General features: G+C 47.5%; 1 protein-coding gene across 1 annotated transcript in view; it reads left to right on the forward strand.

Annotated features, from left to right (window-relative positions):
• Nucleotides 1-925: 925 nt before the first annotated feature.
• The window catches only part of LOC104545037 (nuclear receptor coactivator 6-like), a gene marked incomplete at its 5' end in the record, with an annotated part of 13,442 nt that continues 652 nt past the window's right edge, over nt 926-13,715 (forward strand). Inside the window, 5 exons of the mRNA XM_010190069.1 lie at nt 926-1,047; nt 1,936-4,902; nt 6,244-6,312; nt 8,210-8,246; nt 10,858-11,006. Of these exons, the coding sequence (XP_010188371.1) occupies nt 926-1,047; nt 1,936-4,902; nt 6,244-6,312; nt 8,210-8,246; nt 10,858-11,006 (3,344 nt within the window). The remainder of the gene's footprint in view (nt 1,048-1,935; nt 4,903-6,243; nt 6,313-8,209; nt 8,247-10,857; nt 11,007-13,715) is intronic.

The raw sequence follows: 13,715 nt of genomic DNA on the forward strand, positions 1-13,715 counted from the left end.
GTTCAGCCTGAAGAAGAGAAGGCTCCAGGGAGACCTGGGAGCACCTTCCAGGACCTGAAGGGGCCACAGGAAAGCTGGGGAGGGACAGGATGGGGGGTAATGGCTTTAAGGTGAAGGAGGGTAGATTTAGATTAGAAATCAGGAACAAATTCTTTACTGTGAGGGCGGTGAGGCCCTGGCCCAGGTTGCCCAGAGAAGCTGTGGGTGCCCCCTCCCTGGCAGTGGCCAAGGCCAGGTTGGATGGGGGTTGAGCAGCCTGGGCTGGTGGAGGTGTCCCTGCCCGTGGGGGTTGGACTGGGGGAGCTTTAAGGTCCTTTCCAACCCAAACCCCTCTGTGAGTCCTTGATCCTTTACAGAGCCACAGTGTCCCACAGAGGGCTGTGCTCTGGCAGGTGACTTCGATGTCTGATGCCTCAGCGCCTTTTTGCTGTGCCGTTAGCAGAGGTCTCTGATATTCTGAGCCGGTCACTTCAGGGTACGACGCTGGAAGACACAGTGCTACCACTAAAATAAATTCCTGTGCATCTACCCATGATACTTAACTATGTCTACACATGTCACAGCAGTATCAGTTTAAATTCAGTTTAAATATATGTCTCTCTATAATTTGGAATATCCATTGGCGGTCTTTTGTTTTTAAAACTCAGATTCGAGGTAGAAACAAAGGAAACGCTGAAGATCAACAGAGCACCAGGCAACTTGATTCCTTTCTGTCAGTGTGTAAGGCCCAGGAGTGACTCTCAGCAGACCTGCACTCTGTGTTTGGGTTCGTTGTGTTATAACAGGGCTCGTGGGGCATTTTAGTGAGGTACCCGCAGGTCTGTGCGCAGTGCTAGGAGTTAATTACTTGAATACTTGGTTACGGAAGCAGAAGCCAAACGCTGATGTGAGGGCTGGATCTTAACTGCAGTTGTTTTTCTTTCAGTTCCTCAGAACCGTGTCCAGCTGGCCTGGAGGAGAGCGATCAGTCCTCGATGTCTGGAGAGCAAGGAATGAACTTAGATAATTCCGGCCCGAAACTTTCAGATTTTGCAAGTAGGCCACCAGGTAGTGGGATGTTGTGTGGATTATCTGAGTGTAATGACTGCAGGAGAGCTTTTACTGATCGTTGTGTCAGCTCTGTTGTATTTGTGTTATCACATGTTCAAGTCCAAAGCTTTTTTGCCTCCTCGTAAGGAATTGGTATTATTGTTTAAGTGTTCTCTTTGAATTAGCTCAAAATGAGGATTTGGCCGCGTTCTTATTTATCATCCTGCAGGTGTCACATTGAATACTGTAGAGCTACTCAGCAATAACACAATTGATAAAAAATTCTGTATTTCTTGCTGTAGCGCAAACTGATGCCCTAAAAATTTAGCATTAACCAATAGCTGATTTTTCAGAATTAAGAAATAGAGACTGCCATTTGAATTATCCTTTGCACATAGGGAGAATTAAATCCAAAGTCCATGAATTTCTATTACAAGCCACATGGGTGGTTCTTAGCACCATTTTTGGCCAAGTAATACATGGCAGATTCTACTTTGTGCACTAGAAAATGTCAGATCTGTAGCATGCTTGTCCTTGTCCCGCAGCGCCTGTCAGAGTCTCGAGTTTGCTTTAAGGAGTGTTAATCAGTGGAAGTCCAACTCAGCATTTGTAACTGAAAGCAGGCCCATGGACAGCTACAGAGACTTTTCAAGTCGCAAGAGTCTGGAGCAATAGCTGGTAGTTGATACAGGACACTGAGAGATCTCTAATTAAATGTCATGCGAGTCATTCACACATTGAGTAAAAATATTTTAAAGAAGTGAGTAAAATCTTTGTCCTTATTTGTAAAGCCTCGCGTAAGATAAGCAGGCTCCTGGCTATGCTTGCTACCTGATCCTGTTCGTTGTGGAAGTTCTGCTTTCTCTGCTCTTTGGTTTTAAGGACTGTATCCTCTTGCTGTGTCAGGTTATCCATCTCAGCCGGTGGAGCAGAGACCACTTCAGCAGATGCCACCTCAGCTCATGCCACACGCGCAGCAGCCACAGCCGCAGCCCCCGCCACAGCAAACCCCAGGACCACCGCCAGCCCCGCAGCAGCAGCAGCAGCAGATGATGATGATGCTTATGATGCAGCAGGATCCCAAATCGGTCAGGCTTCCTGTACCACAGGGAGTTCACCCACCCAGAGGGCCCCTGAATCCGGATGCTCAACGAATGCCAATGCAACAGAGTGGTAACATGCCAGTCATGGTTAACCTGCAAGGTCCTGGATCAGTGCCCCCATCTCCTGATAAACAACGGATTTCCTTGCCAGGCAATCCTCCTCTGGGAAATAATGCAAGAAAAATGGTTTATCAAGATAACGTACAGAATCCTTCCAGCTCACCCCTCGGAGAGGTTTCATCAGTATCCTCCCTTCCAGACGGAGGTGGAGCTGAAGGCCCCCCAGCATCAGGAGCTCAGAATAATTTGACATCTCATTTAGTAGTTTCACAGAACCAGTTAATGATGACAGGATCCAAACCTGGACCATCCCCACTTTCAGCTGCCCAAGGTGCAAGTCCCCAGCAGCAGTCTAATTCTCTGCCTAGCGCCCTCACACACCATTTTCCAAATGTTGCCACCACATCACAAACTTCAAGGCCTAAAACCCCAAACAGAGCAAGCCCAAGGCCGTACTATCCTCAGACTCCTAATAACCGTCCACCTAGCACAGAACCATCAGAAATTAGCTTGTCTCCAGAGAGACTCAATGCTTCTATAGCTGGGCTGTTCCCTCCCCAGATAAATATTCCTTTACCGCCCAGGCCTAATCTCAGTAGAGGATTTGATCAGCAGGGTCTTAATCCCACTACTTTGAAGGCCATTGGGCAAGCCCCATCAAATCTCACCATTAGCAATCAGTCGAGTTTTGCTGCTCCGCAGTCACACAAATTGGAAGGTGTGGTCATGAATTCGGGAAAACAAACCAACACTGGAGGAACAAAGAGAGCAAGTCCAAGCAATAGTCGAAGGTCCAGCCCTGGATCCAGCAGGAAAACTACACCAAGCCCTGGCAGACAGAATTCAAAAGCAGCTAAATTATCACTGACAACTCCGCAGAATCCACCTCTCTTGCAGAACATGGAATTACAGAGAAATATGGTGGGTGGTCCCTCCTCTTTGCCAACACCTGCAACTACAAGTTTTCAAAATAATAACATGCTGAGTAACCAGAATCCTGCCATTTCTGTACCTGCTATGACTGGCATTCCTGAAGACAATAAAGAGACCCTTAGTGCGCCTCAGGATACCGAGTGTCCAAGTGCACAAGGTGTCCAAGGTAACAAAGACCAGCCCAGTACTGAACAAAAGGGTCTCCCTGCTCCAGAAATGAAAATGTTGGTTCCAGAAGAACAGTCGAAAAAAGATGGACAGGCGTTAGACACCAGTAAGCTTCCAGTCTTGGAGGAGAGTAAAGCCGTGGTATCTCCAGCTCTGAGGGAGACACCAACTTCTTTAAGTCAACTTCTTGATAATTCTGGAGCTCCCAACGTAACCATCAAGCCCCCTGGGCTGACTGGTCTTGAAATGGCACCAATAGTCACCACTGGTGAGGAGCTCAAGAAGATCGCTGTCATTCCTCCACTGCAAGATTCATCCTCGAGCAAAGAGCCATCTAACCCACTTAGCTTGCCTCAAAATAATGAGCCCTGTTCAAATCCGGGACATCAGGAACTGGGAGAAATAAACTCCAACGTCGCACAGAGCATTCCTCCCATAATGCAAAGGCCTGTCAGCGCTTCTTCTATTTCAGGTCCTTTACCTCCCAACCAGATAACAGTTTTTGTCACTTCAAACCCTATTACATCTGCTAATACGTCAGCACCGTTGCCATCTCACTTGCAACCTGCGTTAGTGTCAACTGTTGTCACGATGCCCAACGTAGGGAACAAGGTTATGGTGTCTGAGGGGCAGTCGGCGGCTCAGTCTAACGCCCGGCCACAGTTCATTACACCCGTTTTTATAAACTCATCATCAATAATTCAGGTCATGAAGGGCTCTCAGTCAAGCACGGTTCCAGCGGCCCCGATGACTTCTAACTCCAGCCTCATGCCTCAGTCGGTTGCAGTCGTTGGTCCTTTGCATTTACCGCAGAACATAAAGTTCTCCGGGACCGCTTCTCCCAGCACATCATCCAGCAGTCCTGTTTCCAGTATTCCCACCAACAGGCCACTGGTTCTTAATCCCTTGGCACCTCCAGTTCAGCTTCCTTCTCCCGCTACAACTTCTTCCAGTGTTCCTTCCCATCTTCCTGCTCAGCAAATCAAAGACTTCAGCCCAGAGGAGACACCTCAGAGTGCTGGGTCAAGCGAGCAGTGCTCTGTCCCCACAATGCAGTCTGGACCTGTTGTTTCACCTCTTCTCACGAGTAGTCCAGGGTCTGGGAACAGACGCAGTCCCGTTTCGTCAAGTAAGGGAAAGGGAAAAGTCGACAAGATTGGCCAACTCTTGCTGACTAAAGCATGTAAGAAAGTCACTGGCTCCCTTGAGAAAGGGGAAGAGCAGTATGCTGTGGATGGAGAAGCTGAAGGTCAGGGACTAGAGGCATCAGTCCCAAACAGTTTGGGAACAGAGCAATCACCAGCAGAGCTCAATAACAAAACCGTGACGCCTCCAGCACCCAGCCTTACGAAACAGAGCACTTCTGGGCCTGGCAATCCAAGCGTCAGCACCGTGGCCGCTGCTCCCACCTCCGCGTCCCCAGGCGCACCGACAAGCACTCCTCCTCCCAGCGTGCTGCTGGCTGGCGGCGCTCCCGCAGCCCCAGACCTGGCCCCCACAGCGCCCAGCGCCAACGGCAGTAACCACAGCGGTTTGCCAGCTGAGCAAACCGGGGCTGGGATGGCCGAGGAAAAAGCAGGGGCACATCAGGAGCTGCTCCAAAGCACAGGTAAGGCCTGCGTAAACGGGAGAAATGAGATCGCTTCTGTAGGCTTCCTGGGTGTGTTTCTCCATGAAGTTTAGACACTGTAGCCAAGGTTGACAGCTGACGTTTTGTTTCTAATATCTCAGTGGTACACAGGCTTGTATTTCGTTAATCAGATCATAGAGTCCCAGAATCATTAAGACTGGAAAAGACCTCTAAGATCATCAAGTCCAACCGTCCACCTCACACCACCATGGCCACTAAACCATGTTCCCAAGTGCCACATCCACACGATTTTTGAACACCTCCAGGGATGGTGACTCCACCACCTCCCTGGGCTGCCCCTGCCAGTGCTTGACCACTCTTTCAGTAACGATATTTTCCCTAATATCCAATCTAACCGTCCCCTGGCGCAACTTGAGGCCATGGTGTTTTATTTCAGTTTTTTTTACTGCTTCAGTGGGGTATTTCTCATGAGCATGCGATGCAGTAACAGAGGGGTGACTTCACGGAGCTGTTAGAAGTGGGGAGAAGAAGTGGATGTATCAGTAATGACAGAAGTGATGCTGAAGGTGCCTTTTATACTGGTAGATACTAGTGTTCTGCTTCAGTCTTGCCAGAGACTTTATAACTTCTTCAAGTTATTGACTTAATGATGACACTTTGAGTTCATCCTGATAATACTGCTTTCCTCTTTGAAGGAATTCTGGTTTGTTAGGAAAAGAAATTGGAAGGGGATATTCTTTACTTGTACAGAAATGCTTAACTTTTTGTCTTCATGTTCTTCCTAAGTTAGTGATCACGTAGAAGAGAAACCCAGAAAGCATTGGCCCGACAAGAGTCATTTTTCCACCTTATTTTTTTAATCTGGCAACCTAAGAATTGTGAAGTCACATCATCTTGTTGCCAGAGACTGAAAGAGAGCCTATGGAGCATAAAATAAAATATTTAATGGAAATAGTGAGGGCATTGTTGCATTAACAAAGATGTCCTTTTCCCCCAGAACTTCTGTTGAAATGAGCATGAAAGCGAGAGAGACAAAACTCTTGAATTTCTAGGACTTTCTTTAATTTCTCAGTCTGGTAAAAACCCGTTACCTTTAAAAACGTGGTTTATGATACTTCATTTCCTCACTGGTTCAAGAAGACTTGCTTGGGATGGTTTTGCCAAAGGTTGTTTTTTTTTTAAACTGGGGAAGCGTGTGTGGTAAGGGTAGAGGGGTGGGTTAAGACAACTGCATCTACCAACAAAAACGTGCGGTGAGATGGCAGATGCAGCATTTTGTAGAAGCAGCTCAATTGCCCAGCAGAAATCCTTGTGACTCCCTTTGAAAATAATGCTCTTTCCCCTCCATTTTTATTCCAGCATCCTCTCAACATCTAACGCAGAAAAAAAGTTCAGTCGTGACATCAGAAAGTACTGTTCAAAGAACAGGTAAATCTGACTTTGGCAAAGCAGGGTATAGGTGATGTAAACTTTGTTTGTAACTGAAAATGCGTTTATTTTAATGACTATTTAAAGGTCACTGATGTGCTTGGTGGTTGGAGGTTTTTTATTATCTGTGCTTTGGGGATTGCTTTTCTCTGTTGGATCCATTGTGCTTTAGATGTCTCTGAAGCCTTCTTGGAGATTCACTATGGTTCAGATCAAGTAAAAGAAATGGAAGCATCACCCAGCAGTTTGTAGATGCTCAGTCGCGGGCTGGAGGGACTGGTTTTGTCATGACTCGTCGTGTTTGAGTGTTGAAGTTTTTTAAGAGCAAATAGGAGATTTCCTTTTACATGGCACACTTCAGAAAACATTTTCAAAAGCCAGGCTGGGAATGTTTTGGAGCTGTGATCCCTTTCTTTTCTGGGCAGCTGCCAATGGAGCCCCAGCAGTGTTTCCAGGGTGGAGCCCTGGCAGGTGACTTTTTGTTGCCATCCACTACCATGGCGTTTCACCATCAGTTCTGTGGTGTTCTAACAAACGTCATCTCCAGGATGAGTAGGGACAAGGGAGGGATGTGGCCATGCATGTGGGCAGCGCCACTCTCCATCAAGTTGCCACCTCCCGTATGATTCGAAGTGGTGCTTTCAGAAAGGAAAAATGGTACAGCATTGCTGTACCCCATCCTCCCCCTCAGCTGAGATGGTCACAAACCCAGTCGAGTCACTCGCGGCGCGTTGCCCCCGTGCTGACCTGGCTGTGTTAGGGAGTTCCTGCTGGAGGGGATGCACTGACGCTGCTGGTTTTAACTGTTGGATCTTGTCCCTGTTCAGATTTTGAGTGGGAAGCAAAGTAACTCTTGCCTTACGTTACTTAGTCAATTTTTGTTCTTACCCAGAAACCCGTTTTTCCCAGACTGAGCTATACACACTTACAGTGGAAAGTCTGATGCTCCAAAAATACAAATTATAAGGAGTATTTGCCGTAAGGGGACAAATTTTATCTGTTTTCTTCCTTTTTTTGCCCCCACACCTTTATTCCTTGTGCACGTCCTAGCAAACTCTGGGGACCAAATTGATCTTAAAAGCAAAGCCCCAGTTTTGTGCACCACGGCTCCATACGGAGCATGCTATAGGCGGTGTGACCACCAAAGAGCGAGTTCCTGCATGACATGGCAATGGCAGCCCCTAAAGCAGTGGCTCTGGCTCACGAGAGGTGCTGAACAGGTATAGGTACTCCTGTGCAACAGAGGATCTGGGGAGAATGAAGAGACGGACAGTGAAAATATTAGAAATCTGATGTGGTGGAAAGGAAAGGTGTTTATTGAGGTGAAGACTCGAAAGGAAGCCTGTTCTGTACACACAAAATCTCTATGAGAGAGAGAGAAAGAACGGCGCAGGTCAGAGTTCTCTGGACATCGTCTCCCGAGAGGTTTATTCCAATTCGTTAGAAGTGTAAATTGGATTCAGAAAATGGTCTTCCTTTGCACGAGAAGATATTGCAGTGAGAGGTGGTGGGGTTAAGGCAAAATTTTACATACATAATAGATCCAGATGAGTACTTTTAAGGTTTAAAACTAATAAAACCTAGAAGTTTTAGAAGTAATGAACTGTCTAAAAGGGCAGTTTAAAAAGAGAGAGGTCAGTAGCCCTTGTCAGGAGGTTTCTCTGCAGTTTTCTTCTCCAGAGTTCCTTTTAACTTTTCCCTGTGGCACTTGTGTGGAGCACTTGGCTGACGTGGGTCTTGGTTTGACACCAGCTTACTTTGCTTTGGGCATAATGAGAGACAAGAGAAGTTTATTCTTCAGAGCTGATATATAATGAGAAAAATGTGAGATAGTCATGCCTTGTCAGCAGGTACGTACTTCTACAGCAGACTTAAAAACTATCTTTTTCTCTTGTAGAACTTGAAACAAATGCTCCAGTAGTTGCTGGTCAAAGGTAAGGAGATAGTCTGTGTAGACTCAGAATAGATACAGCTTTCAGGGGAGGAAGCCCCTTTCTCTTTGCTTCAATTGCACAACTTCTGCTACTGCTTTTCATTTTCTTGTCCATACCCTTTCTGTCCTGGTAAGAAGCTGGGCCAGTTGAATGTTTTGAAACTGCTGAAATGCAGAGTGTAAGGTAATGTTTTCCTGGGTTTGTCTTCGTGCTTTGGGTGGTGTTTCCTCTTACCCCTTCAGGCCTGGAAGGGTCTTGATGGTTCCACTGTTCAGTATTTACTGAAAACAAATCCAAACTAAACCCCCCAGAGCCTGCAGCCCAGCTGTTGTGTGCGTTTCTGTTTTATGCAAGTAGGTCTTTCTAACATTTGTTCTTCTGCTGCCTTCGTGACTGTTTTCTCCAGATTTCCCCTGTGTTTGCTTGTTGACACTTTGCCAAAACCTGATAAGAAAGTCAGATAGAAACTTCATCTTGTCCCAATTAAGACATTCAGTAATTAAAATATCAAATATCAAATGGTTGTCTTCTGTCAGATGAAAATATGATTTCCAGGGTCCATTACTGTTAGATTCTAAACCCACCAGGCTTTTCAACTCGGCCTAGGCAGCTATAAGGACAGGCCTTCAGGTTTCAGATAGCTGTGCTGGCATTGGGCTGGGGCTTTTATGCTGCCCTCGTCAGCGACGTGGTCCCCAGGGCAGGGCAAGAGACGTGGTTCGCTCGGGTGGCTGCTCAGGAAATCAGGCGGTGGCTTCTTTAGTAAGAGATGAACATGGCAACGCTTTCTCAGATCAGGAGTGTCTGAATTGAATACTGAACTGTACTTACCTTTCTAGTTGTGCCAAAGGCGAAGTGAAATTTCACAGGAAGTCTTTTTTAGGGTAGTTTTTTTCTAAAAAGCTGAAGGTGTGGCACTGGGCAGATGGACAGATTCCCCAAGTGAAGTGTCCTTGTGTTCTCCAGACCCATGCAGCACATCAAATTACTGCACATCAAATTACTGCAAGTGCATTTCTGTTTGGATTTGTCTGAACTGACCCTTTTCTGAGCGAGACGAGAGGCAGAAAAGCTGTGAGGCCAAGTGGCCAGTGATGGCTGAGTCTCACAGCCATCAGCTTGGAGCTCCTGGACTTCAAGGCCGTATGGTACCACCTTTAGAGGAGCCTTGGAACTCCAAAGCGCTGGATGTGTTTTTACTTGGGCCAACTCGATTTCCTCCTATAAAAGGAGAGGAGTGATCTGTTAGTTCCTGTGAGGCAATCCCACCTGTGGCTCAGTGCTGGGATCTGTGAGATGTTTCTGTAAGAGCTGAGCTCCAGCTGGCAGGGCCTGTTTGCTCACCCCCAGGAATGACCCAAAGCAGGTGACCGTTGTTTCTTGTCACACAAGACCAGTCTGTGACCTGTTTGGGGGATTCTGGTCACAGATTGCCCGTAATGCTGACTTGGGGCGAAAGGAATTTCAATATTTATTTTGTATCTGAGGCAGTCCAGGTGCTCCCGTGTTCTCCTCTGCTGCGCGGTTCCTTGCTTGAGAACGTTTGTCTGTCCTTTCACTGACAAGCTGCTGTATTTCAGGTATTTCCAATAGGTTTTCCTCTCAAAGCAGGACTTCCCCTGAAACACCGACCCCGTAGCGGAGCCCCTGTAATGCACGGCTCTGCTCTCTGTGGTTTTCAGTCAGGTCTCTGATTAAGACAGCCTGAAATCTTGCAACTGTCACCCAAAGGGCATGAAGTGGGTTTTCTTTCTCCTCCTCTGTTACTAAAAAACCATCTATTTGATTAGTTACTTACATTTGAATTCACAGGAGGAAAGTGTAGCTTAATCTTCAGGGACCACTTAGTCATCAGAAATTGTCTGGCATTAATGCGCTAAGGAGAAAACACCCAAACCTCGGGATGTTTACAGGGTTAAGAGTGATAAAGTAAAAGAGGAGTTAATGACGAGATGTAGTGGTGGACTCCATTTACTGTCTCAGAGACAAGAAACGTGGATTTCCACACTACCTAAAATCACTTCTTATAGTGGAAAAATCTTTCTGTTATAAAAAAGGAAAGATTTTAACTTCAAGCCTTAAAGCTTGAAGAGAGTTTTAAATACATCTGAAGCTTTTTAATGCCTGAAGAAATCACTTGGATCAATGGAGTGCGTCTGTTCAGTAAGAACAAAGCTGGCGTGCTCACAGAAGAGTTGATCATCTCTCCCTGTGTTCATCTGCAGTTTCAACTCCGTATTTCCGTATCATAGTCTCTAATGTGACTTGTTTGCTTTTCCTAGACTTCAGTAATGGTGGCGACTGTGGATAACAGAGCAGACAATTTATAATGCATCTAATTTCTTGGTCTTCTAATGTTGAAAATATTCTCTTTGAGGACTTCTCAATTCTGTACCCTCTGATAATTTTTAATAGAAATGGACTGTACTCTGGCTTACTCAGGTCATTCTTCATCTGATAAAACTTCTGGTATCTCTAGCATTTCATATCTTCAGTGCTAATAGTCCGGAACTGGTGCCTGTGTGGGTCCATCCTCCAGCTTGTCTGAGTCGCGTAGAAAAACGTAATTCTTCTTACACTTCATCAGAGCTGTTTTGTCTCACTTTATTAGTAATGAGACAAAAGAGAATTGTGAAAAGTCTAAAACTCCAAATAGAAGAAATTCAAGAACAGAGGATTCTGCCACTTCACAGGACACTGTAGAGAACGGCCAGCGCAAGAGGTCCTCCAGACCAGCGTCCACCTCCAGCACGGCAAAAGGTAAAACGCGCAGCCGCCGTTCCTCTGCAGAGGGTGGGAAGTGACGGCCTTCCCAGAGATAACCCTGTCCGTAACCGGCTCCTGACGCTGCTTTGCAGCTTGCCACTGTTGGGTGCTTTTAACTCTGGTCTCGTTGATGTAGACAGGTTTTCGACAGGTCGCTGTGGCGCTGTTTCCTGATGTCTGTACTGGCAGTAAAGCTTGTATGGATTTCCCACTGTTAAATCTGTGGAACTTGCTTCCTGCAGCGCTCGCCAACGTGATGTTCAGCGAGCTTGCCTAGTTGAAGTTCAATTCTCAATGTGTTGCCGTTAAAAGGACTGTACTCGCGTAAAAAAGTTACTTTTTTGCCCCCTGAAGCCTGAAAAGACACAAGACAAAAATGCTTCAGTCCTCCCCTGTGCACAGCCAGCTCTTGGGAAGCCAAAGGCTGTGGTTCAGGCACAGCGCCCGGCTCTTCTTCCCGAAAGGAAAACCCTAAAGTTACAGCTCTTACCCACATCAGCAGTTGCTGATGTGCCCTGTTTGTGCACAGGGTGCAGTCTCACAGAGCTCGTAGTGTCTGTGTGATACGCGCGGCCCTTACGGGAACGCGCAGCCCACGGTGCCAGCTCCTTATGTTTAAGGGTCAGAAAAGTTCTGGTGGGCAAAAGTTGTGTGAGAGGGTAGAGAGAGACCATCGAGAGGCAACATGCGACCAGTATTTTAGAGATAACGTGCAGAACGTAGAGGTGTTCACAAACAATTGTTATAAAAGGAGGTCAAGTTGAATTCAGCAACCATTTTCCCTGTTGAAGATACTAAAGTCTGGTGGTAAGAATACTCGCCCTGTAAGAGAAGACTTGCAGCTGTACTTCCCTGTGCCACGGCTCAGAGATCACATGCAGAGACCTTCTGTGGCTGCTGAATTTCACAGAATCACAGAATCACAGAACGTTAGGGATTGGAAGGGACCTCAAAAGATCATCTAGTCCAATCCCCCTGCCGGAGCAGGAACACCTAGATGAGGTTGCACAGGAAGGCGTCCAGGCGGGTTTTGAATGTCTCCAGAGAAGGAGACTCGTGGCAGGATCGTGCAGGAGAACCTAAGTCTGTATTGTAAAAATAAATTCTTTCGTGACTGTGAAGAAAAGTTTGACAAATGTGAAGCCAATGTAAAATGGGTTTGGTCATACCTTCCTGAGGTTGAGGAGACCCGAAATGTGCGGCCTGCCCCGCATACGGTCACAAGTAAACCTAAAGATGACAACCAGTGGCACGTCAAATTCTGAAAGTGTGAGAGCACAGAGTACCTCAAATTTAAATGACACCAGAACTCGCTTAGGGGTTTTGTACTGACCATAATGTTGGTTTACCTCTGTGAGTAAAACCCTGGGTTTTAAACCTGTGTCTGCAACCGCCGCAGTGTCGGAGGGTTCTGCTTGAAGCCACGGGTCCAGCTGACCCTGTCGCACCCTGGGCTGTGATTCCCCTCTCTCCGTGCAAGCAGCTGCCAGGTTGTAGAGAGAAAACCCCTCTTGAGGAGGAGGACAAGGCTGGAGCATGAATGAGGCAGCCAAAGACGTGTGCTGAGGTTTGCACTTCTGCCTGCTCTGCTCCACGTTTTTATTAGGGAATCGTAGCATGAAAGTTTGGGAAAACACGGGAAGCGTCTTTGTTTTGTCTGCTCCTGGCCTCCTTGACATCTGTGGCTCCAGTATCTGTGTCCTGGGACACTCGCTGATCCACGTTAAACAGAATGCAGGGCTGGGAGAAGTCACCTTCTGAGACAGAGGCTGATTGAGGTCATTGTAAACATCGTACTTGGAAAAACTTCAACATAGCAGGGCGAGAGGAGCAGGCCTTGAGCAGTTCATGTAGGGACTCCCTTACTAGATCAGGAAGGAGGAGGCAGAAGGGTCACAGGGAGAGAAGAGGACGCTCTGAAGTGGCTTTGGTGTGCGGGTTGTGGTGGGGGCAGGCGAGGGAGGTGCTGGAGGCGCTCACACAAGGGCCGGGGGCAGGCCGGGCGCTGCCTGCTGCAGCCCACGCTGCCCACAGGGAGGCTGCTGCTGGGGGAGCTCTGGGCACTGGGAGCTCTGGTCTCCGCTGAGATGTTTCACTTCTGCAAACTGGTACTGGATCGGCATTTCCACTTCCTGCAGTGCCTTTCCAGCACGGGCTGTTTCAGTGTCTGCTGTAGCTTTGAGTTCGCTAACTTTGGAAATCCTGACTTTTAATAGGACGCGTAACAGCCATGGAGTTGTGCCCTTGCTTCTCTAGTTTCGGGTGTCTTGGGAATTTTCTCCCTTTGGGCTCTTAAAGTACACACAGCTCTAACAGCCTCTGGAAAACGTTGCGAGGAGCCAAAGATACATTGCCAACATTTAAAATCATGGGTTTTTAAAACAATCTAAAGCTGCAAATACCCTCGGTCCTTTTTCCTTTAGTTTTGTTCTGCAATGGGAAGGCGGTGCCTCGGTAAGTGCCCTGCAGATGTCGTCTGCTCACCGCGGCTCCTGCACGCGCCTCTGCTGGCTCTGCCGCGGCGCCGGGCCACGTTCGTATCTCTGTGCCCCTGGTTTTCTGTGAACCCCAGAGCCGTGTTTGCTCATAGCCCCACTGCCCGCGGACGCGGCTCCGCTCCTGTCCTGGGCGGCGGCTCCAGAGTCGCCGTTCCTGGGTTTCGGATGCGCAGCAGCAGACGCGGTCGGTGCCTGGCGCGGCACG

This window comes from Mesitornis unicolor, unplaced genomic scaffold (assembly GCF_000695765.1).
Source record: "Mesitornis unicolor isolate BGI_N332 unplaced genomic scaffold, ASM69576v1 scaffold17330, whole genome shotgun sequence".
NCBI classification, from domain to species: domain Eukaryota; kingdom Metazoa; phylum Chordata; class Aves; order Mesitornithiformes; family Mesitornithidae; genus Mesitornis; species Mesitornis unicolor.